This window comes from Paramormyrops kingsleyae, chromosome 8 (assembly GCF_048594095.1).
Source record: "Paramormyrops kingsleyae isolate MSU_618 chromosome 8, PKINGS_0.4, whole genome shotgun sequence".
Classification (NCBI taxonomy): domain Eukaryota; kingdom Metazoa; phylum Chordata; class Actinopteri; order Osteoglossiformes; family Mormyridae; genus Paramormyrops; species Paramormyrops kingsleyae.
The window spans coordinates 31,989,997-32,016,225 of NC_132804.1; the positions used below are offsets into that span (position 1 = coordinate 31,989,997).

General features: G+C 38.9%; 2 protein-coding genes across 7 annotated transcripts; one reads left to right on the forward strand and one right to left on the reverse strand.

The window, feature by feature from the left end:
* The first annotated feature begins 37 nt into the window (after nt 1-37).
* slc2a10 (solute carrier family 2 member 10) lies at nt 38-14,493 on the forward strand. 4 transcript variants are annotated; one of them, XR_002836310.2, is made up of 8 exons: nt 38-621; nt 1,657-1,742; nt 2,296-3,621; nt 4,255-4,377; nt 4,824-4,959; nt 5,476-5,604; nt 5,682-5,718; nt 13,714-14,493. XR_002836310.2 is itself a non-coding variant. In XM_023796693.2 (7 exons), exons 2-6 carry the CDS (start codon nt 1,727-1,729, stop codon nt 5,585-5,587), a joined length of 1,713 nt encoding a protein of 570 aa, XP_023652461.1. In that variant the 5' UTR covers nt 38-621; nt 1,657-1,726; the 3' UTR covers nt 5,588-5,604; nt 13,714-14,493. The 4 variants fall into 4 exon arrangements, 3 of the variants coding, with proteins under 3 accessions (XP_023652461.1, XP_023652463.1, XP_023652462.1); XM_023796693.2 differs by lacking the exon at nt 5,682-5,718; XM_023796695.2 differs by lacking the exon at nt 5,682-5,718 and having other exon boundaries at nt 38-490.
* Nucleotides 12,180-25,806, reverse strand: LOC111835914 (casein kinase II subunit alpha). 3 transcript variants are annotated; one of them, XM_023796698.2, is made up of 13 exons: nt 25,706-25,806; nt 21,957-22,086; nt 21,570-21,681; nt 21,322-21,423; nt 21,180-21,230; nt 20,226-20,285; nt 19,300-19,383; nt 18,948-19,058; nt 18,628-18,729; nt 18,418-18,518; nt 16,235-16,383; nt 15,791-15,880; nt 12,180-13,983 (listed from the first exon to the last, which is right to left on the reverse strand). In XM_023796698.2, exons 2-13 carry the CDS (start codon nt 22,055-22,057, stop codon nt 13,868-13,870), a joined length of 1,179 nt encoding a protein of 392 aa, XP_023652466.1. In that variant the 5' UTR covers nt 22,058-22,086; nt 25,706-25,806; the 3' UTR covers nt 12,180-13,867. The 3 variants fall into 3 exon arrangements, with proteins under 3 accessions (XP_023652466.1, XP_023652465.1, XP_023652467.1); XM_023796697.2 differs by having other exon boundaries at nt 25,672-25,803; XM_023796699.2 differs by having other exon boundaries at nt 25,617-25,788.
* Between the last annotated feature and the right edge of the window lie 423 nt (nt 25,807-26,229).

Consider the following 26,229-nt stretch of genomic DNA (forward strand, 5'->3'; position numbering starts at 1 on the left):
CTATTTTCGTAGAACCCGACTCTCGATTTGCTGCCACCTGCTGGTGTGGAGGCACGGATCGATAATCTGTGAACTTTGTTTTTTCAGTTCAAGACCGTTAATTAAATCCAGTAACAGACCCGTACTGTGTTATTGCTCGGTGCATTTTTTTTAATTAAACCAATTAATTCGAATATTAAAAATAGCAGCGGCAACATAACGACTACGAATACGAGCAGTAGAATGTGCATAATTTATAAGTTATTTGTAGTGTTCATAAAAGTTATCGCGATTATATGTGCATACATTCATTGAAACACATCAGCCTTTAACTTCTCGATTTGGAGCTAAATGCCTGCCTATTGTCTCACAGTGCAAACATCTGCCTGCTGGTTCGTTCTGGAGTTGACAGCGGTCAGTTTGCCACGTAGTATTGACTTCCTGATGGAGGATGAAAGCCGCAACCGGGACGGGAGCTTGAGGGATCGGCGGCGCGCGGCTGCGTGCCCAAGTATGAACTTCGTCTGAAACTCACCTTCTGAAGCACTGTGCACTTTTCTTAAGAGTTTAACAGCACCCTCCGTCTAAAGATTAGTGTAAATATCCAAGGAAAGCGTGAACATTCAGCTTAAGGCAAGCACGGTGAGGATGACAATAAGTGCATATTTTTTTTTAAGTTTTGTGAAGGAAACTGTTTCCCTAAGGGTAGTAGACCACACCGGTTTTATGCTTTCATTTTTTGGGTTTCCATCTCGTGTTTTTGGTTATTTCCAATAGTAAGATGATTCGTTGAAGTGACTTGTTAAAAATTCAAGAAGCATGAAAAGGTATACATTTGTGTTTCACACATCGTTAACGTTGTACTATCAGCATTATTCTATAGTGGTTTTTCTTTTGCTGACCTCTTCTTAAAAGTCAGGGACTCTAAACCGGTGTTATGCCGAGAAAGGCATCCCTGCCGTAGAATGCATGCCTGTCACTAAATGACCGATTGGTCGCTGATCTGAAACGAGTTGAGTTACTTAATTTGTCGAGTTAGGCTACCGTAGTGCTAATCGATAGCCCTAACCCTAATCCCCAAAAAGCCCTAACCCTAACCCCCCAAACACCCCTAAAACCCTAACCCCCCCCAAAAAAACCTAAAACCCTAAACCCAAAAAACCCCCTAAAAGCTCAACTCGTCAGAACACCGGCATGTATTCTACGGCAAGGATGCCTTTTTCGGCATAACACCTGTTAAGGCAAATTAGAAGACTTTTAGTTATTATGCATACAGTTTATGAAACCCCTTTGCTTACGATGGGTTTCTGTTATAGTTACCTTAGAATACAGTAGCGAATGTATTTTATCATTATTTATTCGGGACATTTACTCCGTTAAGTAAAAACATTGAATCTCAGCAGTGATTTCAGTAGACACACTGTGCGTTGTTGTGCTTTTTTATTGTTGTAAAAATGGAATTTCAATTCTTTGTTTCGGTTGGTCGGTTACCTTTTCATCTAAGCAGCCTTAAGTGGATGTGCCTAATTATATCAGCAGCACAAGCAGGAGTTGTTATGGTTACAGTCTCGTTTGCTTCGCTCCTAGACACTGCTATGAATTGCGATATGTGTCCAGTTAGTTATTTTTCTCTGCTTTTCAACACCATTACTTTAAATTCATTGCTTTATTTTTCAGGGCATTTCATACAGTAGGAATCATGATTCTTGTTAGTAACTTTTGGGTCTGGAACAAGCCTTAAACACAAATGCACATAAAAATGGGTAAGTTGAAAAGTACCTTTCCTTGAACATTACATTTAACTTCATTTTAAAGCAAATTTATTTCCCAGTTTGTTTAAATAGAACTGTAGAACTTTCATACCTTTGAATTTAACTATTTCAAATGTCTTGCACATTATTCGATTGGCTTATGTCATTTGTTTGCGAATAAATTTTGATTTTTAAAGAAACAAAATAAGTACATTAATTTAAATTTAGGAGATAAAGAAAATAAAGAGTAAGCAACATCCATTTAAATTAGTGTCTATACTAGTGTTAGTATGGAAGACTCAGTTGTCTGCATTAGTTGCATTTGGTTTGGTTTTAAATGCACAGCCTTCTAAAAATGTGTCCTGATAAAGATCTCCTGAGGTTGCAGAACATAACAATGAGTTGTTTTGTAGTTTCTATTAATATGTGAAACTATTACAATTTTATTCCTAATTTTATAGAAGTTAAATTGAATAAAATAAAAAAAACATTTGTAATTATCTGAATGCATCAAGTATTGTAGAAAATATCTTTGAGTTACTATTAAAAATTAATTTACTTTTAGGTCGCTCTGTTCTGATCTTCACCTCCGTGGTATCCACGCTTGGCGGCTTTGTATTTGGGTATGAGCTGGCAATTATCTCTGGAGCCCTTCTTCAACTTCAGACACAGTTCCACCTCAACTGTTTTCAGCAGGAGGCGGTAGTGAGCTCTCTTCTTATCGGGGCACTTCTGGCCTCTATGATCGGGGGGGTCTTGATCGACCGGCATAGCCGGAGGAACCCCATAACGCTCAGCAACCTGCTCATCCTCGGCGGGAGCATCGTCCTGGTCGCCAGTTGCTCTGTCTCCGCCCTGGTGGTGGGCAGAATCACCGTGGGCTTTGCCATATCCTTATCCTCCATGTCCTGCTGCATTTTTGTGTCTGAGATGGTGAATCCGGAGCGCAGGGGCCTCTTAGTCAGCCTCTATGAAGCTGGCATTACAGTTGGCATCCTGGTTGCCTATGCCATGAACTACATGTTATCCAGTGTTCCGGAAGGATGGAAATACATGTTTGGTTTTCCCATCGCTCCATCACTGGTTCAGTTCATCTCCATTTGGTTCCTCCCATCCAACCCTGGAATGCCTTTGGAAGAGACCTCAGAGGCCCAAGCTCAGATTGGGCTTATGCAGCTGGCCAGTGCTGAGGAGACTGAGGCTGACGGGAATAACACAGACTGTTCGGACAAACGACAAAATGCACTTGTGGCTCTGTTTCAGAGTAAAGACAACATGCGGATGAGGACGTTCATTGGTCTGGGCCTCGTGCTTTTCCAGCAGTTCACCGGCCAGCCCAACGTGCTCTTCTATGCCTCCACGATCTTTCATTCAGTGGGATTTAAGTCCGGTGCCTCTGCTGTGCTAGCTTCAGTGGGGGTGGGCGTCACGAAGGTCATTGCTACCTTGGTGTCCATGATCTATGCCGACAGAGCAGGCCGGAGAGTGTTGCTGATTGGAGGATGCACCGTGATGACGGTCTCTCTGGTTATCATTGGTCTTCTTAGCAACCAAACGCTACACAATGAGAGGGGGAGTTACTGTGACACTAACAGGTTCCAAAACGGAAGCTCCCAGTTACAGGATCCCACAGATGGGAACTTAACACCTCTCCCACTGGTTATTCTGAACCGGACCCTCGAAAGTTATAAAGATGTGAAGGCTGCAGAAGATGCTGGTTTGTGGCATTTGGATACTTCTAGTTTCAAAGGTTTGCATTTGAACCCAGCACCACACAGCTCTGCTTCATCCCCAGTACCAGACAGGACCACAGATCAAGGGGTCATGGACTGGATCATCTTAATCAGCATGATGGCTTACGTCAGTGCCTATTCAATAGGATTTGGGCCGAGTAAGTTGGCACTACTTTTTACTGGCTGTATTGTGTGTGTGTCCCTGTATTTATAAAGGGACTCCAGTGTACTCTCACGGTGCAGAAAGGTGTAGATAAGTGAATTGGTGTCCCAGAATCTCCCAGAATGTGTCCTCTAATGGACTGGCATCCAATCCAGGGTGTCCCCCAGCCTTGTGCCCTCTGCTGCCTGGGATAGGCCTCAGGCTCAGCCCCTGGTAGCCTGGTACTGGATAGGTGACTGGAAGATGGATGGATGGTGTTGTTAGAATTTAACTTGAATGTGACACCTAAAATTATCACAGTTTAGTTCAGAAAAGTGAATATATATGTTACATTTAGCTTTTACTTTATGGATTTGTGTAAAAGTTTTACTTAGCATTTCATCTAGTATTATAAACCCGTAAACCAGGTAGTTGTGATATATTAATGACTGACATTATAATGGTTAGTTGGTTAATTTAATACCATTGGAAACATTTTAAGTTTTGTTTATAAATTTTGTAATTGATGCTTGAATCAACCATTTCATGCTTTTTTAAATTTGCAGTGAGGATTATTTTTTTCAGTATATTTTTGAAGTTCTGAGTAGTGACTGATACCAGATCTGACCTTATTTGTTCTGTTGTACAGTGACCTGGCTTGTACTCAGCGAGATCTTCCCTGTTTGGCTGAGGGGAAGAGCTTTTGCCTTGGCGAGCTGCTTTAACTGGGCTGCTAACCTGATTGTTACTTTCACCTTCTTAAGCCTGATCGGTGAGTCTGTGGTTTGTCCATGAGAATCATTTGCTGATTTTTGAGCTTCTGATATATAGCCTTACATTTAAAAAAAAAAAAAAAAAAAAAAAAGTTTGCTTGTTGAATTTTGCTGTTTTTTGCTTAAATCAGAAATGGTAATCTGGTATATCCAAGACTGTATACTGCTTATATACAAGGTTGTATTGCTCGTTTTGCTAATACAAGGTTTACCATTGTGCAGAAATACTCAGGAAGTTGTAGATTTTATGCTGGCAGAAAGCATGATGTTGATATCATCATGACCTTAATAAGTGACACCAAACAAGACCCCACTTTTTGGAAAGTCAGATATCTCCCAGTGATACTGGAAGTATGGTATAACAAAACATTTTCAACCCAAACATATTTCTTAAGCACTAAACACTTCCAGAAACTGGTGCACTGATGATGTCAATTTTTTGCAGATCTTGTAGGTCTGTCCTGGACTTTCCTTCTCTATGGCATGATTGGAGTAGTTGCTGTTGTGTTCATTTACATCATGTTACCTGAGACCAAAGGAAAATCCCTTCAAGAAATCGACAAGGAGCTGTCCGGGAACAGGTACACCTGAAGAGTGAGACCTCAGCACATAATGGGTCTTACTTCACGTGCTAAGCCAACATTTCTATGTAGTCACACATAGTGATATTTTTCCTGTGAAAAATTGAGAATTAGAATTGTCAACTAAAATGGGGGATTCTCACAATTTACCAGTTATATGGTTTTAAGTTTATGGGCCATATTTGAAAAAATGAATAATTTTTTTTGATTGCAGACCATCAGTCTACAAACTACAAGGAGTTAGACATCAGTTGTCTTTGCCAGTAATATACAATACCTTTTTAAATGATATAGTACAAACAACTTAAGTTTTGGGGAGCTAGTTTAAGACTTTTTCATTATAAACCTGGTTGCAAGACAGTAGCAAGTCTGTATAGGAAATCTACACACAGGCGTATAGACAGCAAAATTGTACATTTAGTTAGGTAAACATACTTTTAAAAAACTGTTGCATAGAACATGCAAACATGTTCTCTGAACAGAATGTTGTACCCTACAGTTTTTGATTCCTTTCAGGTTTCACCATGGAGGAGAATGCTGTAACGTGATGAAAATAAGAGTTTCGTCAGTGGGCTATGAAAGAGTGACTACAACCAGCATGTCTGTGTTGTACGCAACAGTTCCATAGACCTACCCTGGTTAATGGTAAGGATTAAATCACCGTGGGGGAAAAAGTATTTCAGCCTTAGAGCAGGTAATCATACCATCCAATCCCCTTCCAGTTCTGTTTTAGGTCCTGCTGCATGGCATCTTCTCAAGGTGGGAACTGCAAAGCAGAAGTCTGTGAATAGTAGGGAATTGTGACTACGAGTTCATGTGAGAATTCTCATGCTTATTTAAATAAGTTTTGTAGGAAGTGTCTTCCATATTTTGCAAAACAGTTATTTTTTCCAATTCACAGTTTTATTGATAAATGAGGGAACTTCTTAATGTTAAAAGAAAATCTGTTCTTGGGGATGCAAATAAAGTTGTATTAAAGGGAGCCTTTGAAAAAGACAAATATAATTTTTAAAGGTGCCATAGAATGAAAATTTGACTTTACCTCAGCATAGTTGAATAAGGAGAGTTTTGGTACATGGAACGAACATACTGCGAGTCTGTGAATCTCAAACACTATTTTCCACTCTTTCAAATATAAGTCCCGCTTACGTAAGAGAAGGTGGTAAAATGAGCTGATTCAAAAATCCTAAACTTTTACATAAGACGCCCCCAAACATAACACACACCAGCCCACTTTCAAGCCCAATGGACCTGCGCAACCTGCAACGTATCAGTGATGGGTGAAATGACTCCTTTTTTGGGATACAGTTAGTTTGACTCCCTTCACCTAAAAGACTTGTTCTGATTCGTTCAATAGCTGCTGAATCAATGCTGAATTTCCATTACAACTGAGGTACAGCTCTCTTGTTCAGTAGCCTATCTGAGTCTCTCGTTCACTCCCTCAGATCTCTCCTTCAGAACTAAACTAGAGACTCATGTTCATTCGTTCACTGTATGTATTCAGCCCCAGGTTTAGTTTCCAGCCAATCAAATGCTCACTTACAGCATGCCTTTACATGCCTCACTGGATCTCACTGGCCAAACTCAAGTAGGGAAGTTTCGCGGTTCAGGAACAGGCGAGCCGGGAAGCAGGCGAGCGGAGCCGGACTTACGGGTAAACGGGGTAGAAGGGCGGACATCCACAAACATAGCAACACTACACAATGACCGATCTGGGAGACAGTGGGAGACGCAGACTAATATACACCAAACAAGCCAAGGGAAACAGGAAACATGTGATGACAATTGGGAATTAACACGAGGTAACGAGGTGGGCGTGGCACACACGAGGATCGGACGGAGCTGGGCGTGACAGGAAGCCACATTCACATTATTTTTCTGAGAACAAGCAGAACGACGAAAAGAACAAATTTTTGCAGGGAGGTGAACATGAGTGATTAGTTACTGTAAGGGACTCTTTTCCTGTGAACGCATTGTTTGTGAACATTACACCATTACAACATAGATTTTCTCTCTAGATACATACAGACAGTCCAGCTACAATGCGTGATGCCACACCGCAAATCTGTTCTAACATGATTGATATTCTAGTACCCAAGTCCTTGCAAATACCAACAGCAGCACAACTGCGTCTGATAAAAGCTGACTAGTATGCAAACTAGTGTCTTAGTTGGCGAGTTCGGCACATTCAGTTGAAGCTGTTACTAGGCAATTTTCATGAGACTGATAGAAGATGTTTGATATTAAATTGTATTACTTCTTTTTAAAATGTATATACAGTGGTACCTCCATTCTCTAACTCATTAGAACTCGAATTTCTTAAAAGTCGAAGCAACCAGTTTGGAAAAAAATACCTAGTACTCGATCTGAATCTCAGAAGTCAAACCATGAACGCCGACCTAAGATAACTTGTATGTGCGGGGAAATGAGTCACGCGGCACGTCTCTCAGCGGAAACAAAGGGTAACACTTCAGTCTCAGCCTCGCATTCGTTGTGATAGCACCGTGCATGTTTACACTAGCTGAATACCAGAGCATGTGAGCGAGGAGCGGAGCGGGCAGAATTTGGTCAGAGCGCGGAGCGGTTTTTTAATTAAGGCTGGAGCGGTCGCTTTGTCTCGCTCCAATTTCGCTCCGATACCGCTCACGCTACAATTCTGAAGCGTGCCCAAATCTACCCAGAATTCATCTGTACAATTATCAAGACTGTTACACAAATTGGCCGAGATGGAATTCGCAAAGTATTTCACAAAGGAAATTGATAAATCATACAAGTGTACTATTCTTATCAAACGTATAGATGACAAGAATGTACAGCAAGAACAACAATGTGGTGAAACTCTTTCAGTGAGTAAAGATTCACTTTGGAATCACTTTTCTCAGAAACATGAGTGTGCTACGCGAACAAACGGAAGCCAGAGCAAAACGCGTGCAAGTTTTATATGGTTTTAGCATATCTAGTCTATAAAATAAATTAAAGTATAAAAGCCTATAAAGTAAATATTGGTAATCAAATAAATTCGTTTTGTCATTCAAAGTAGGTCTAATAAGGTTTTTTTTAAAATTATTATTATATTATTTTAGAGACGTGCTGTATCAACAGAAAAAAATTGAGGATTTTAAAACGTGTCTGTATATTCTTTAGGCTATTAAGCCCACTGATTCCTTTATTTTTAAGCCTATTTTTGTGTGGAATGCCATTTCCAAATCTGTCCGTTGTTGCCTATAGGTTGCTTAAAAATAAATATTTTCTGTTCTGACTGGCAATGTTGCCGTTGCTCATATTTCTTTATGAGATAAGGCTTCGGTTTAAGGTGACATTTGTTAGACATGCAGATTATTTGTTCCTCTTTTAAATCAGAGCGAGTGTGGAGCGATTTGACTGGAGCGGGAGGACATTTTAGTGGAGCGAGGAGCGATGTTGAGCGGAGCGGCTTAGTGCGAATTAGAGCGGGCGGAGCCAACAGCCTCGTGAGCGAGGAGCGGAAATTCTCACCGCTCCGCTCCGATCACATGCTCTGCTGAATAAATGTATTTAGACAGTAAAAATACATTTAGACAATGATAGACAGTAACAGTAATTATTATTATATAATAAAATACATTTTAAAATAAAGATTTCTTATTAATTATTTTAATATTAATAATAAACCATTAATACATTTAATTATAATAATATTGTCGTGCCGAGCGCCGACGGAAAGGAGACAAAGGCGCAAACGTCAGGGTAACAGGGAATACGGGGTTTAATTACAGGTAAGGCAGGCAAAACGCAGACGGACAATACAATGACCGGACTAGGGAAACAGACTGAAACGCGGACGAAATACAGAGGACTCATAACAACAAGCAGAAACAGCTGATCACACGGGGATTCCACACGGGGTTAACGAGGGGGCGTGGCACACGGAAGGAGTGGACGATTGGAGCAGGACACATTGTTTTTTTTTAACTTTACACATTGGATACATTTATTTTCTTACTTTACAAATTACTGTTTTGATAAATGTGCTTAGATGTGTTTAGTACAGTATATGCTCTTCTTGTTTTATCCGGTTCATTTTGTGTTTAAATGCTAAAAAAAAACATATTTAGGTGTAATTTTTTGGGGCCTGGAACAAATTAATTGGTTTTCCATGATTTCTTATGGGGAAAATTCGATCAGAACCTGAACTTTTTAGGATTCAGTCCGGAGTCCTGAATGGATTAAGTTCGAGTTCTGAGGTACCACTGTACTTACATTGTTGGCCACTGGTATCACTTATTATTAATTCATTTTGTTTGGCATATTAGCAACTAAGTTTTGGAGGCTCATTCCCCTGACCCCATTTTTCAAATTCGATATGTGAATTTTATTGTGCGATTTTAATGAACATGAGGTTTTTCTGGAATGCATTAGTTGCATTGTAATGACTGGGAATGTACTGACAGTCATTGATGTAAGGTTATTTGTAACTTGTAGCCTAAGAAAGTAAGTCCTGTCGAGGGATATGTTTTCCAAAAGTATAGTTAGAACATTCAGTTGCATGTTCGAACAGTGTAACCTGCTAACGTTGTTAGAAACTATGCTTTTGGGAAACATACCCCAGGTTAGCAGGGTAGTAAACAACATTACAAAGTCTGTGATACTGACATTGACAGGAGGCTTCTGTAGGCCTACTACCTGTAGCCTACTTTTGGTTAGCTAAACAAATATCTAATCAATAATGAAATTAAAAAGTCCATATTCATTATAAACAACAAATTTATGAGTTGCTCAGCATATAGTTCTTGATAAAAATTGCATGATGAAACTAGCATCGTAAAGTCATTTGCTGATTGACACACAAAATAATTAGTGTTCCATGGAGGGACACACAGACCCTTACAGGCTAGACAACGGCACCTTGACTGCCATTAGGTATCAGGATGAAATCCTTGGACCCATTGCCAGACCCTATGCTGGTGCAATGGGTCCTGGGTTCCTCCTGGTGCACGACAATGCCCGGCTTCATGTGGCGAGAGTATGCAGGCAGTTCCTGGAACATGTAGGAATTGATACCATTGATGGGCCCCCACGTTTGCATGACCTAAATCCAATGGAACACCTCTGGGACATTATGTTTCAGTCCATCCGACGCCACCAGGTTGCACCTCAGACTGTCCAGGAGCTCAGTGATGCCCTGGTTCAGATCTGGGAGGAGATCCCCCAGGACACCATCCGTCGTCTCATTAGGAGCATACCCTGACATTATCAGGCATGCCTACAAGCACGTGGGGGCCATACAAACTACTGAGTACGATTTTGAGTTGATGCAATGAAATTTCGGCAAAATGGACCAGCCTACCGGATCATTTTTTCACTTTGATTTTTGGGGTGTCTTTGAATTCAGCCCACTGTAGGTTTATCATGTTCATTTCCATCAAACAATGTGGCATCCTTTCGTTCCTAACACATTACCCAGTCCATATTAGTATAGATATACAGCATGATTTTTTTCCCCCATCGAGATCTGATGTGTTTTCAAAGCGTTCCTTTAATTTTTTTGAGCAGTGTATATATATACATATACATATACACATATATATATATATATATACACTCACCTAAAGGATTATTAGGAACACCTGTTCAATTTCTCATTAATGCAATTATCTAATCAACCAATCACATGGCAGTTGCTTCAATGCATTTAGGGGTGTGGTCCTGGTCAAGACAATCTCCTGAACTCCAAACTGAATGTCAGAATGGGAAAGAAAGGTGATTTAAGCAATTTTGAGCGTGGCATGGTTGTTGGTGCCAGAAGGGCCGGTCTGAGTATTTCACAATCTGCTCAGTTACTGGGATTTTCACGCACAACCATTTCTAGGGTTTACAAAGAATGGTGTGCAAAGGGAAAAACATCCAGTATGCGGCAGTCCTGTGGGCGAAAATGCCTTGTTGATGCTAGAGGTCAGAGGAGAATGGGCCGACTGATTCAAGCTGAGAGAAGAGCAACTTTGACTGAAATAACCACTCGTTACAACCGAGGTATGCAGCAAAGCATTTGTGAAGCCACAACACGCACAACCTTGAGGCGGATGGGCTACAACAGCAGAAGACCCCACCGGGTACCACTCATCTCCACTACAAATAGGAAAAAGAGGCTACAATTTGCACGAGCTCACCAAAATTGGACAGTTTAAGGCTGGAAAAATGTTGCCTGGTCTGATGAGTCTCGATTTCTGTTGAGACATTCAAATGGTAGTCAGAATTTGGCGTAAACAGAATGAGAACATGGATCCATCATGCCTTGTTACCACTGTGCAGGCTGGTGGTGTAATGGTGTGGGGGATGTTTTCTTGGCACACTTTAGGCCCCTTAGTGCCAATTGGGCATCGTTTAAATGCCATGGCCTACCTGAGCATTGTTTCTGACCATGTCCATCCCTTTATGACCACCATGTACCCATCCTCTGATGGCTACTTGCAGCAGGATAATGCACCATGTCACAAAGCTCGAATCATTTCAAATTGGTTTCTTGAACATGACAATGAGTTCACTGTACTAAAATGGCCCCCACAGTCACCAGATCTCAACCCAGTAGAGCATCTTTGGGATGTGGTGGAACGGGAGCTTCGTGCCCTAGATGTGCATCCCACAAATCTCCATCAACTGCAAGATGCTATCCTATCAATATGGGCCAACATTTCTAAAGAATGCTTTCAGCACCTTGTAGAATCAATGCCACGTAGAATTAAGGCAGTTTTGAAGGCGAAAGGGGGTCAAACACCGTATTAGTATGGTGTTCCTAATAATCCTTTAGGTGAGTGTATATATACATATACATACATATATATATACGTTGTGCCAAAAGGGCACTAGGTGATAAGAATTTTTCCATTATAATCTTATGGGATCACCGTCGATATATGTGGTGCATCGTTGACTGAAACGTCGTTATATGGCACACAACTGTAGAAATGTTGGTTCCGTGTGAGCCGTCACAGTGCCACAAACAGCCAAACAAAGCAGAGCTCATCAACATATTAATGTGCCCACCGAAAAGGGGGAAACACAGTGTTGCATTCCTGGGCCAAACAATAGGGCTGTAAATGAGCCAGTAAATCCACTTCAGGACTTTTTGACCAAACCAGCTTCACATACCTTCTATGTAGACACCAAAGAACAATTTAAAATACTGAAAAGATGCATTTTATGGCACCTTTAAGCTGTACATTTCAGTAACTGTTTAAACTGTCAATGTAATGTGGGACATTTATTCTTGATAAATAAAACATTTATTTACACATTCTTACATACTGCTTTTCCACATAAGGACAAATATATACAGTGATGTCTTTAAACAACTTCACTCCAACGGTGCATGTATTACAGGATTTTAAGTTTGTTTTTTTTTTAACTAAAGTTTAATGCATACGTACAGCCTGGGTCAAAGTTTACAAGACCATGAACTGACAAAGTTCTTATCAATGGCACTATAATGTAAGGTTCCACCCTTCAAGTTTTTCCATTGTCATTTAATTTTTACAGAATATAACAAAGCGAAAACCAAGTGTTGAGTAAGGTAATTAACTGGTTAACAGGGTATTGGTATGCTACTCAGTCAATCCTCAGACACCTTTTGCATAAAAACTCAATGTTTTACATTTCTGCATGGGGGGGCTACTATTTTAATTCAAGAGTCCTGTTTGTTTGGGAACACAGTTTTCATGTCTGGATTGCCTGGAACACCGAGTAATGTGATGTATTGTCCACTAGACCACATGCCTAGCTCTTAAAGGCAGGTATTTAAGACCACTCCACCCATCTCTAACAAAACAAAACAAAAAATTGGTCAGTCATTACAAGTAATTCAGTAAACTTTGGTTATTCTACTTGAATTCAAGAAAATAAGAGCATCTTGTTTTTTAAAAAAAAAAAAAGAAAAGAAAGACAAAAAGAAACCACTGAACAAGGCTGGCTTCTGGGGATTTGTGCCACCTGTAACTTAAACCACACACAAATGTACATAAAACTGTGGGGGGAAATTGAAATGAAAATGTAGCAGCAAGGTTCAGTAGAGATTCTCAAAGGCCCTTATGTCTGCTGGGCAATGTCAAATTCACTGCTAATTCAGTCATTTCAGAAGTGGCTGGAGCAGAGTCCTGCATACAACCGGCCCTCCATAGATGGAGAATCCTGGGCAGAACAAACTATAGCTGTGGTTCTCCATCTTGCTGTGCTGATACAGGTGATATATACAGGGCAGTAAATCATGTGATGAGTTTATTTCCAATCTGCATATACTGTCAGTGTCAGGGCTTTTGTAGAACTGAAAAAACACACATGCCAGCACCACAGGTGGGATCCTTGGCCAAGAAAAACAACATAAAAATGTTTTTGATCTTTAGTATCGCGTCCCTTCAGCACGCAGCCAGTGGGCTGCCGCTCAGCTCAAAGCAGAGAGTAGAAAGGTTTGGTTAAAAGGTCGAACATTGTCAAACAGGGATGGTAAAAAGTACAGTCACGGAACAGCACGAGTTGTAGAAGGTGGTGTTTAACACTCCATTTATAGGTATACAGCATGTTTTGGTCCATTTTCTTTCTCCCTTTAGACTGCAGGTCATTTCCCATTTACTGTTTCACCTACATTAAAAATCTAGCCAGTTTTAAACCCCACAATCTTACAATTTTAATTTTGCAGCACATATGTGCCTTTGACACGCATGTTGCCTGTGAAACGTAATACCTGTATGAGACATACAAAAACATTCACCTTCATTCTTATTTCAGGTTTACTTAAAAACTCAAATTCACAGAAGCAAGGGAACGCCGGTGGGGAAGGGAGGAGCCGACATTCCCAGGCTGCTTCGACAAACGACCCAATTGGAAAAGAAGTTTGCAGCAAGGTGGTCGCAATGGCATCCGGTGGCAGCGGGGGGGCCCGTCACTGCTGGGCCCCTGCGGCAGCTGGCACGGGTGTGCCCAGTGTGCTGGTGGCAGAGATGATGGGCGACCCAGCAAGAGGCCCCAGGGGAGAAGCTGTTGGCAAGGCGGGGATCCCTGAAGGGGGTTTGGGAAGGGAGTAATTTAACATTAAACGTCACCTCTTCCCAGTAATGAGGTACATTTAAATAAGGCTGAGCTGATGGCAATAATTTGAAACATGATGATTTTTAGTACCCGTACTCGAGTTGTGTACAATAAGTGTACATTTTGTCAAATTATGTTGGGCTTTAAAACAAGCATCATGTTTTGTACAAATATGAATTAAAATGTTTTCCTCTCCACAGTTTAATACCTGAAACTGCGTACAGACTCATATCAGTAACATGTAGTTACGGTAAACTCTGGTACATGACTGGTCATACTACACACAAGTTAAACTGATCGTATGTATGATTTACCTGGCATTGATGAAAAGTTAAGAATACATTAAGGCGCCAATTACTGGTACTATTAGCCAGCTCTTAAAATTGATGACCTTACAATACTGTAATCTACCGTTATAGTTTGTTTTAAGAGAATATTCCCAATAAATGTAGTCTGTTTTACAGGGTTAAACTGAAACAACAGTGGCATTTGATTCATTCATATATAGAATTTGTATTAACAGCATGATGCAGTAACAGAGGGAGTTAGAAATAAAGGCCTGCCTCTGATATAAGCCTGCCTCAAATATAAGCCTGCCTCAAATAAAGGCCTGCCTCTGATATAAGCCTGCCTCAAATAAAGGCCTGCCTCTGATATAAGCCTGCCTCAAATAAAGGCCTGCTCCTTTATTTGGCTTTGGATAAAGGCCCTGGCAACTGAGAGTAAATACAGTATATACAGTATAGGACTGGTGACATGACAAAGCGAATTGTTGATTAAGTAAATTAATTTTTCATTTGAAACAAATATTTTGCAGTCAGATTACTCAATTATACTATATTCTGATAGGCCTGGGTGATATGAACCAAAAAAAAAAGAAAAAAAAGCTATTTTCAGGCACAACAGTGATACTCTACTTTATAAAGTGGACTAAATGTTCAGTTGTCAAACCCACAGAAACAGAATGTGGTCAAAACTAAACGCAATGATGAAAATACAGAACTACTATGATTCAATATGATTCATATTTTCTTCTTTTCAAATACAAGCCTCCAAGTAAATAAAAATTATGTCTAAATCTGAGATGCATTTGTCAAAAAGCAGCTACGAAAAAAAAAGTGTTTAACTGTTACCACGTAATGACCTACCAGCAATATCATTAATGAGCAAAATAAATGGAACAAAATATCGGCGGTATGTTAATATTTCTAAGTTAACAACCAAATCCAAAGCATTGCAGGCTACAAATTGCTCCATTAACTATCAAGGAGATACAAAATCATGGTTCATAAAACAACAGTAAATCTAATTAAACTTAAGGAGCATGATGAAATTGCCACCAGCAGCAACACACTGCAACAACCAAACATGACACACATGCTAGTACAGGGAGAGAAAATGTCAAACTATGACTCTTGTGCAGTGAACATAAGAGAAGATCTTACCCAGTATCAATTAGACACAACGTCATAAGGGTGGTACACAGAGTGTGTAATACTTTCCGGTGGTACACAGTAGTATAAAATGTTTGTAAAACCTCTGAAGCAGTGGTTCAAAGTGGCAAGTTTTTACATAATAATTAACCCACTGATCCATCATTTTCCACAGAGACCAAAAAATGCTGATGAGCAAAGCTAGCAAAGGTACAGCCCAGAATTCCACACGGACACTAAGGGATGCTCAGCTGAGATCCTGCACCCAGAAATGCCAGCCTGTGGAAAACTAGGAAAGCGACATCAGATCTCCAAAGTGTATGGAGCAAAGGGCTCCCTCTCACCTGTTATCATGCTGGCTGAGCTCACAGGTGTGTTTCCACTCGGCAGGTTGGTCGAAGCACCCATTCGAGTCTGGTCTTTCACGATTGGATCTGCAAGCAGACCAATATTCTCCATCAGCACCAATCACACTTTTATTACTGCATATTCAAGCACATGGTTCACAAGAAGGGAACTTGTGAATCCTTTGAAATGAGCAAAAATGTGCACTGTACCATCATCTTGGAGCTGATTGCTAGCTCATATCAGATACATTCTTCCCAGTCCATCACTACATACTGTGAACAGGGCCACTTTGTGTCAGATCAAACTTAGTGGATAATTTATGGGCTCAAAGTAGAAGAAAATGGACAAGAACCTAAAGCTGCCTATTCAATCCAAGAGTCCAGCAAAATGTGGGTGAGAGAGGTTTGAAATTTAATTGAAGTAGCAGGGTGACTACTCACAGAAGTAAGGGTGCTCCATGGCCTCCCGGGCGGTCAGCCGGGCCTGGTGGTCGTATCGCAGCAGCTTGTCCAGGAAGTCCAGGGCCTCTGGGCTGACCAGGTGCTGATTCTCACTGTGGACAAACCTCTCCCATCGCTTGCGGGAATGCCTGGCAGGGCAGAGGGTTTGGACCAGTATTAATTTTGTTAACGAAAAATTTTCGTTATTGTCAACGACTTATTTTCCAGACTACAATGAGACAATAACTAAATAAAAATGATTTTGCGAGACCTAAGACTATGACGAAGTGTATAGACACTGTCGTCAACGGAAAAAAACACGACAAAAAAGTTTGCCAGGGACGAGATACAATCAGAACTATTGTAGTTCGTGTAAGGCAGGGGTATTCAACTGAAATTTAAAGAGGTCCAGTTAGAGAAGATCGTAATGTCTAACTATTTAGTGTGATATATATTTAAGTAGCCTATTAGTTGTATCAACATTGCATGTAATCAATATCTGACTGTCAAATCAAATTAATTCAGTACAATTCAAAAACCTTTTGACAATATTTATTGTCACGTGACAGAGTTGAACATATATGTATGAGTGCCGATATATATAATGTTCTCATTTACTAGTTTTAAAAGTAGGGATGCATTTCAAAATAAGATAAAATAAAATGTGAAAGTTGTGCATGTTTAAATAAAGTGTTTAACTTAAACCGTAAAACCTTAATTCAATCGTTTTTATGTCATATTTTATTGTTCATGGATTTAAGTGAATTGGTTTCGATAATCCCAGACAGGTAATAAAATGAAAGTCTCATTTTAATATAAATACATAGGAATTTATCACTTCAATTGCTATTAGAGTAGGATATGGGCGGTCATATAATTTCAAAACATTATAAAACATGACATGTTTTTCTCATATTAGCTTTATATTTGTCAGAGTAACAATGCAAACAGAATGACAAGCCGTTTCAGGCGAAAACATTGCCTTTTACTTTTCATTTTAAATAAAACGCGGGGTTGCCAACTTTAGCCAGCTGGCTGGAGTGAGATTTTCAATTCGAGATGTCTGCACACAAATGAAACAGTTCTTACCTTGTAAATAGTCTGCTTCTGCATTTAACCGTGTAAATACACTTTTGACATAGCTAGTTTTAGGTTTATAATGGAATAATATAGATTTACCGTAAGATTTCCTGCGTGAGTCTGAAAGCGTATCATGCCAGAAGCTAGAAATTTGGCAGCCCTGAAAACGTACATTTTTTTGTTTCACCTGAGTTGATTTATATAACAAATAACATTCCTTTATACAATTGTTAAAAAGCGGAAACTTCAACGAATACGAAATCACCTGAAAGAGAGGATTTTGGGCTCTATACACTAATAGAATTGTAGCCTTGGGGTAATTTGTTTGATGTTGAAAATGCTAAAATAGAATGGTTGCCTTTCCTGCTACTGATAGGCGTTGAGAAGTATGTTTTCAATGTTTGGAAAAAAAAATTTCTTGATAATGGGTATAAATCCCTGAGACCATTATTGGTCTTTTTCTTTGAACATATTAGAGAATTTCAAGGTGAAACATTTAACAGCGAACAATATCAAATAAAAATTACAAATATTTAATATTTTTATTTTAATATTCAGAGAGCAGGCCTGGTGGCATTATAGCCTATGCACTTTTTCTTTGAAGTGATTTTATTTTTGTACTATTGGCACTACTGATTTTACAGTACTCAGTTTCCAGGTAAACAAACATATGTTTGTGTTTCAAATAAGAGTCAAATCTGTATTTGTGTGTCGGATCTTAATACCATTCTTTAACATTGGTTTCATTTCATCTTAGTGAGCATAATGACTTTCAGAAATCGAAGGGAAAGTTTAAACATTATACTTTGCACTTTTAATTTTAGTCAACTAAATCAACTGTAGTTTTAGTCAACTAATCTTATGATATTTAGTCGACTAAAACTAAAATAGATGACTAAATGACAAACTAAAGTACATTTTAGTCAAAAGACTGACTAAAACTAAATAAAATTTTGCTGTCAAAATTAACACTGGTTTGGACCCACCACATCATCTGAAAATCCTCATTTCCTCCTCTGATAATCACTTTGGTTAAATGATTTCTGATTGCTGGAATACTTTTTTTTTTTTTAAACCTGAAAGCAATGACTTAGACCACTTACCTTCCTAAAATATCATTGAACCTCGGCTCCAGTTCAATGTTATATTTGTCAATGTAGTCATAAAGGTCTTCTGTTCCAAGGACTTTGGCTATTCTCACCAACTGGGGGAAGGAGAGGCGCAGAGTAAAGTAGTCATCTTCATAAACTGGAATTTCTTATAGCCGGATACAAAGTGCTACCAGTGAACATATCCCTGGGGTGTTTATTTACCTGGTCATAGTTATCATGACCATGGAAGAACGGCTCCTTCCTGAAGATCATGCTCGCCAACATACAGCCAAGACTCCACATGTCAAGGCTGTAATCATACATCTGCAAAAGACCTCACATATTAGCAATCTTCCTCTGGCTACCATTCTAGCACTTCAAGACTCAGATTCCTTTACAGTGTGAGGTTAAAAAGAATCAACATAATTGCCTCCTATCAACAAAATGTTGTTCTTTCACTCAATGAAAGTCAAAAGATGCTCAAACAACTCTAAAGGGAAGAAGTGAACCTCAATCCATTAGGCATCACAAAGGAGACACACCTGGTAGTCGACAAGCAGCTCTGGCCCTTTGAAGTAGCGAGATGCCACCCTGACATTGTACTCCTGTCCAGGGTGGTAGAACTCCGCCAGACCCCAGTCAATAAGCCTTAACTGCAAAAAAGAGAACGCAAGTTATGAAGAGTCTCAGGAGGAGGCCATTCGAATACTACTGAACTGAACACTGAATGCAACTCAGACAATAATCTCACTTTTCATTTATGCACAAAATACAAAAATTCAAAGCAAAGCTGTTTAGGGGAATTTTCACCTTAGATGCCAATTTAAGTTCAAATAAAAACTTGGACAATTTATTTAAAAGTAAAATTTTATGAAAAACACAAGGTGGCGTTACCTTTCTATGCTCATGATCGATCATTACGTTGTGGGGTTTCACATCTCTGTGCATGATTCCCATACTGTGACAGTAATCTAAGGCCTGAGGAGAGAGAACATTCAATACAAGAAGATGCTGACTTTTTAAAAACTTAACTTTCAGTCTTTTCCAGCCTAACTGCACTCAATAAGGGAACACCTTAAGCTAACCACAGACTCCATACACAAGATAAATGCTTATCTGCAATAGTACCTGTTAAACCAGAAATTCTAGCCAGATACCATTTAAATGTCAGTTCTGAACTGCATACCTACATCAAGGAAGACCAGATAATGCACTCAGCTAGCAAAATGCTAAAAATAAAATAAACTACTACTAAATGAAAACTATAACTATTGCTCCTGAAACTATTAAAGAACCTTAACTGTATACAATAAAAACTGAATACAAAATAACAAAAAAAAAACACATCAACAACAACCACCACCACCACAAAAACACTGGTCTATGTGCACAAACTGGGGCCTATACTACGAAGCGGGGTTACTGGCTTATCGAGGTAACATGTCAGATTTAAGGTAGTCTGGACAAAATGTCAGTAACCCCGCTTCGTAGTACAGGCCACTGATTACCTACAGTCCAAATATTTGTCATGGCCTTATTGTGTTGATAGGGAAAACCCCTTTGGTACTGGAGACCTAAACACTAATGAAGATACTCCTAACCTAAAGTCTCCAAAGAAGAATTAGTTATGTTATGATGGCACAGCATGTGTGTGTGAAGGAATAAGCAAGTCAAGATTCAAATTATTACTAGATCGACAGGTAAACATGGCTGTCTTCTAGGAATATATTTCCAGGGGCAGACGCACTCAAAAAAGATGAAGATCAACCTGCGTCAGCAGAGAACGTAACTTTTGCACACAACTGTTCTACCATACTCACCTTGAGAATCTCATACATATAAAACCGGATGTCATAGTCCGTTAAGGTCTGGTACAATTGCTGTTGATTAAAACATATCAATATAAAAATTCTGAACAATCAACATAAGACCAGTCAATTTAAAAAAAAAGCATTCAAAACTTGAAATTCTGAATCAGTTGTGACAAGCTAAATTCAAGGAAACTGTCCTCTAGTAAAACACAGATCAGTTCTATTCTAAAAACTTCTGTATATACAGGCGCATCCCCACTGAAGTTCAGGAACCTAGTTCCAAGTTTCAACCAGGAACTTCTGTAGTTTCAGGCCACTTTTGTTTGTTGCTTTCCCACCACAAACAGGAACTGTGACCTTTATGCTAAATAAGCATGGGAGACTCAAAAAGCTTTGTAGGTTAAACGTCACATATAATTTCATACAACAATGGGACAAAAGTGCACTTATTTTATATGTGCCACGACAGCAGATTTCTCTTATATTCCACAGAATAAAAAAAATTATATTCTGCTAATAAGCACTGGCAAGTTTCACTGCCAGCCCCAGTGAGGTATATCAGTTACTGATTTTAATTCATCAATATTCCAATGTAGAAAAACAGGGATCTGTTAATGCATTCGATGTAAGTGATAAACAAAAATAATTTAATTTGCTCAATTTCTGCTCCACTACTACTCTCTTTTCCCGGTGCTTATGGTTAATCTATCAGCAAAGTTTATCACTATTAGCCCCACCCAGTAGTACTTTTTCCGAGTGAAAAGTACCTACCCTGGAGTAGAGACTAAAAAAAGTTCAGGAACTACTGCAGATGAACTACAATCAGGCAGAGTTCCTGTGGTGGGAATGCAACGGTAGAATGGTGGAAAGCGCCTTATGCAAAAAAAAATAGAAAAAAAAAGCATCCAACATTCCATTCAAGTTTGCTAAGCAACAAGGAAAAGTGGAAAAGCTTAATATTACCTTGAAATCTGTGTTGTTGACATGTTCAAATACCAAAGCAGGTGTCCGTGACTGTATGGGGGAAGGGGGCGGCTTTAGTAAATTTCACAGACTTTGAGAATGTAAACATCAACACAGCAGTATTTCATTGTTTGACACTTACCACAGGGTCTTTGACAATGTCGATGAGAGAGATTATGTTAGGTCCTCCGCGGAGGTTCTCCAGAATTTTGATTTCACGTTTTATTTTCTTCTTTTTCACAGGCTGTAAGAAAACATTGCAATGGGAGCACATACAGGAACACAATGAAGTCACAATGAAAAAGCTAATCAATATCTTATCTAATAAAAATCACCATTATTTAAGCTACAAAATATCAAAAAAATCTCCTAATACATAAAAAGCCTTACCTTGAGTATTTTCACTACTACTTTCTCATTATTTGTGATGTTAATTGCTTCAAACACTTCACTGTACTTGCCCCGTCCCAATTTTCGCACCAGCTGGAAGTCGTCTTGATTTCTGAAACAATGGCAAAACAAGACTCAACATTTGCTCTCCAGAAAGTATCTACTACCAAAGCCTAACAATCAAAATCAAGCTGTACTGTAAAATGTACTTAATTAAGCAGGTAAGAAATACTTGACCATATTCACTTTGTCTACATCTGGAAGAATTAAAATATCATTGGCTGCAACAATATTATTCATAAAATCTACACCACATTGCCAGAACCATCTCAGCCTGATTTGCTGTAAACCAATAGGGTTTTAAAAGCATACGAGGAGTTTACCTACCCCCATTCAACTACATGGGACTCATAATCCCAATACTCTCGGGGCCGATGAGTGTTCACTTCAGTGTACACCCGTGCCCGACTAGGAACTGGTCCTGACATGTCCGACAGTTTGGCGAAGAGAGTGGCACCTATTTTGTGGTAAAAGGGGCAAGACAGAAATAGATTCAATTAGTTTTAATGCAATGATTTGAATCATGGTTCAAGAAAAAGTGGAGTGAATAAAATGTTTAATTTAGAATCAAGCTTGCTTGTTTCCAACTGGTGCTTCAGTCTCCATGTACTAAATGAATGGCCCTCTTTCCTCCATCTATTCTGAATCTTTACATACTGAATTAAAAAGCAAGCTTTCAACAAGAGCTTGATGTAACCCTCAGTGCAGCTAGCCTGTGATTTATCATCCACTCAATCCCATAATAGTGCCATCCAAATTCAGCAAGAAGTGTTCCCATTAAGAACCACCAAATGACAAGTTTGTCTTAAATAATCTAATATGACATAAATGTCTCACAGTGATGTGAAATCAATATGATTTCAAACAGTGACATCTGTTTAGGAATGAAACAAACTTCTGATGATGTTTGGGTCAAACTTTTTTCACGTAATATTTTCAATACACTGCAAAGACCCACAAAACTCCAGCTAAGTGGTACAATCCAGCATATTTTCAGGGTCAGTGAATGCATACATCTTGATAATATTAAACATTAATCATTTGTATAATTGTTAAATACTACTTTTTTTTTTTTTTAGAAGATCAACTCTACAGTCCAGTCAATACTCTTGTTTTACTATTAACTACAGCAAATTTCTGACTGATTTCAGAATTTACCATCACTTTAAATCATCATAAACCCCCGAGACTAACACATTAACACAAAATTCTCAATTCAATTTTACAACATACTTATGCATAAATTTAGATGGAGTGCACCAACAGTACAGTACTGACAATTCCCTCCCAAGAACTATGCTTGTAAGAAATATTTTGACTGTTTTTCAAAATATCTAAAAATGATAAGGTGACAGGTAGTGGAGATTAGAGTGAAGTTAGCATGCTGTGTAAAAGAAAGATTTACATTTCTAGAATTTTGTGGGTTTGATAAGTTTGTAAGTTCTTCACATGAACATTAGCAACAAGTTACCTATGGTTATTCATGTTTTAAAAACAGCATAAGTCAATAAATCTCCAGCTGCCGAATGGACCATTCTGCCTTGATTAGCAGAATCACTGCCACCCCAAAACTGAAGTGTAATATTGGCTGGAACATTTTCAGGGATTTTAAGAAGTCCTGCTAAATGTACAATATCTGCCACTCTACTGATTTTGATTTGAGGGAAAAACATCCCCCCCAAATGTTTCTTTTTCTTACAGCTGATTAACTGCCGAAAAGTAACAAAAAAATTAACTTAGCTTTGGCACAAGCTTACCAAAACATTTACCAAAGAATATCGACCAATTTTATTTATACCAACTGCTATACATGCCATTAAAGATATATATTTTCCCCATTTACCACATGCAAAAGGGCTACTTGTAAGGCCACGATGCACCATATTTTACATAGCAGGATGGGTAAAGCCAAGCCATGCCTACCCACTGCTAGACTTTAATCCACCAGCACTCTGAATTGTCTTTTTATTAAATAAAACACGAGATTCCACATCAACAGAATGTTATAGGCATGACTGACATAGCAGTGCAATAATTGAGCTCCCAGTTTAATTAGGACAGATCAATCATCCAGTTAATTGTCCAGAGGGTACAAATCAAGTGATCAAAAATAACTACAGTGGTACGTTGGAACACAAATTTAATTTGTTCCAGAAGGCAAACGTGCGAACTTGAATGGAATGTTGGATGCTTTTTTTATTTTATTTTTGTCGTATTCTGAGTTTTTGGTCGAGGCGTGGTTAGATATTTCCTCGACAGACTTGTTCGAGGTCCGAATTGGTAGATATGTGTGTCTTGACCCATACTAGTCTTTGCAAGAACAGTCGAGTTCCAAAATTTTGGTCGAAGTACAAGTCAAAAAATTCAACAGACCAATTTGACGTCCAAGTTGGTAAAGTTAAAAGGCGTTAAAGTTTCAAGGTTTTACTGTATTTCACTGATCATTAAGACAATAGTATAATTTATCTATTTAGCCACTTCTACTACACAGATGATTGGAATTAAACAAAATTAAGTAAAATTCCAGTGTTGAGCTTAATAAATATTTAGTAATATTAAAAATTTGCAGGGTGGAAGAAATTGTTTCAAACAATACATGAACCAATTGACAAAAAGAAAAACATTTGAAGTTAAATATCTTTTTTCTGATACAATTTCTTTTGTGTGCCAGAAATTTCAATAAGGTTTCGAGAGTCCTGTGACAGAACTGGCAAACTAATAGGTTTAATGTTTTGCAGAAATTATCTGAAGTTTATCACATTAGTTAATTTAAACTTTCTCCAGGATAACTAAAGTATTACGATTCAGTTCACTGTACTTTTGTCCTATATTTGATATTAACTGATATTAATTTTCTGTCCACATAACAGTAAAGCTTGTTGAAATTCAGTATAAAAATTCAGATATACACAGAGCCCCAGAGGTATCTTTAATGCCTGATTCAGCAGACTGACTATAATTATAGTTGATTTATAATATACAAAAAAAAAACAAGCAAAAAATGCCTAGAAAGGTTTAATTAATGGCCATAATTTCATCGACAGTCAAATAAGTATAATTAAGTAAATGGCAGAAACAAGAACCACCCTAGGGAGTCTGGACCACCCTTAAACACCTCAATTTATTTAAAACTACGAATACACATAGATTTAACCAACATTACCGTGGCCACGATCAATTCGATTACACGAAACATCAATGAGAACAAAACTGGTTTCTATTAAATGCTTCGGTATAATCTGAGTGCTTAAGTAGCTAGGTAAGGCCAATAGTACCCGGCCAAGTGAAGTTATCGATACACTTCAGCCAGTTCACAGGAAATATATGGTGGGAGAGTGTTAAAACGAAATAAAATGTATCGTTTTAAACAGCCGCCACAGTATCCACTCAAATTTTACATCAGAATGTGTAACCTAGGAAGAATGTGTCCAACTTGGTTAACTAGTTATCTGTGAACAAGAAATAACCTTAGTTGGCTCCCGAGCACCAAGCTATCACTCCATATTAGCCCCTTACCCCGAGCACCCGGTGAATGTGGTTCGGGCCTAACGTTACTCGATACCAGTAGTTTATCATAATGGGTCGCCAGATTGTTATCTTTTAGTATTCGTTATCAAGTTAAGTCTTTCTCACATACCAGTGTACCTATATACAGATACTTCTATATATATATATATATATATATATATATATATATATATATATATATATATATATATATATATAATATATATATATATTCATTTGTGTCCGGAACTTTGTATCCATCTACACCCTAACACTCCCACCGGGGATACAGGTATTAACGTATTAAAAGACTGCAGATAGAAGATTAATGGACCGTTTCTTATTATCTAAGTAGTCAGTTACATTAAACTACCAAGAACATCGGTCTTAGATTAGCTAGTCTGTGAGCCATCATCAGCACCTCGCCCTGTCCCTCGCCGGATATCCAGCATTATTTACACTTATTTAATCTTTACGTACTGCATTCAAGCCGATAACTAGTTTGAGAAAGTCCTCGGAAAGTTTTCCTCCTTACTTAACGCGGAGAGCTCTGTTCGTTTACCGGGTACCTTATCTGCCGGGCAGATTTCTGCTGTCTCAGAGAAAATATGGCCGGCCCCGCTACAAAGCAGCCACCGGAAGAGCAGGGGACCGGAAGCGGAAGATGAGAAATTAACACATCCGACTATAGGCCTCGGGGGCGCTCGGCATGGCGCTCGGACCTTCGCCGTTGCCTGGTTACCACCGTTTATCGGCTATTTTCAAGTTCAACGTTGGTTAAAGATAGGCGGCAGCGGCGTGTTGCTACCACCATGACAAAAGTTACATTTGCCCAGTTTCTGTTTATTACGAGACCTTTTTCACACTTTAATGCGAAAGTATAACGTTAAAACGTTAAAACGATCCCGTTATATATTTACTAGAAAGGATTCCCATTTTAACGTGAAAAATGTTTCATTGTTTATCCTTCACGTTTCATGCGTCTTTGGATTAACTGCGTTCTAAGAGACCTGTTTCTTCTGTACAGCCCCAAACATTTCAAGAAATTAATCTCCAGCATAAGTTAACGACCAGAAACGTGGTGTGCCAAACA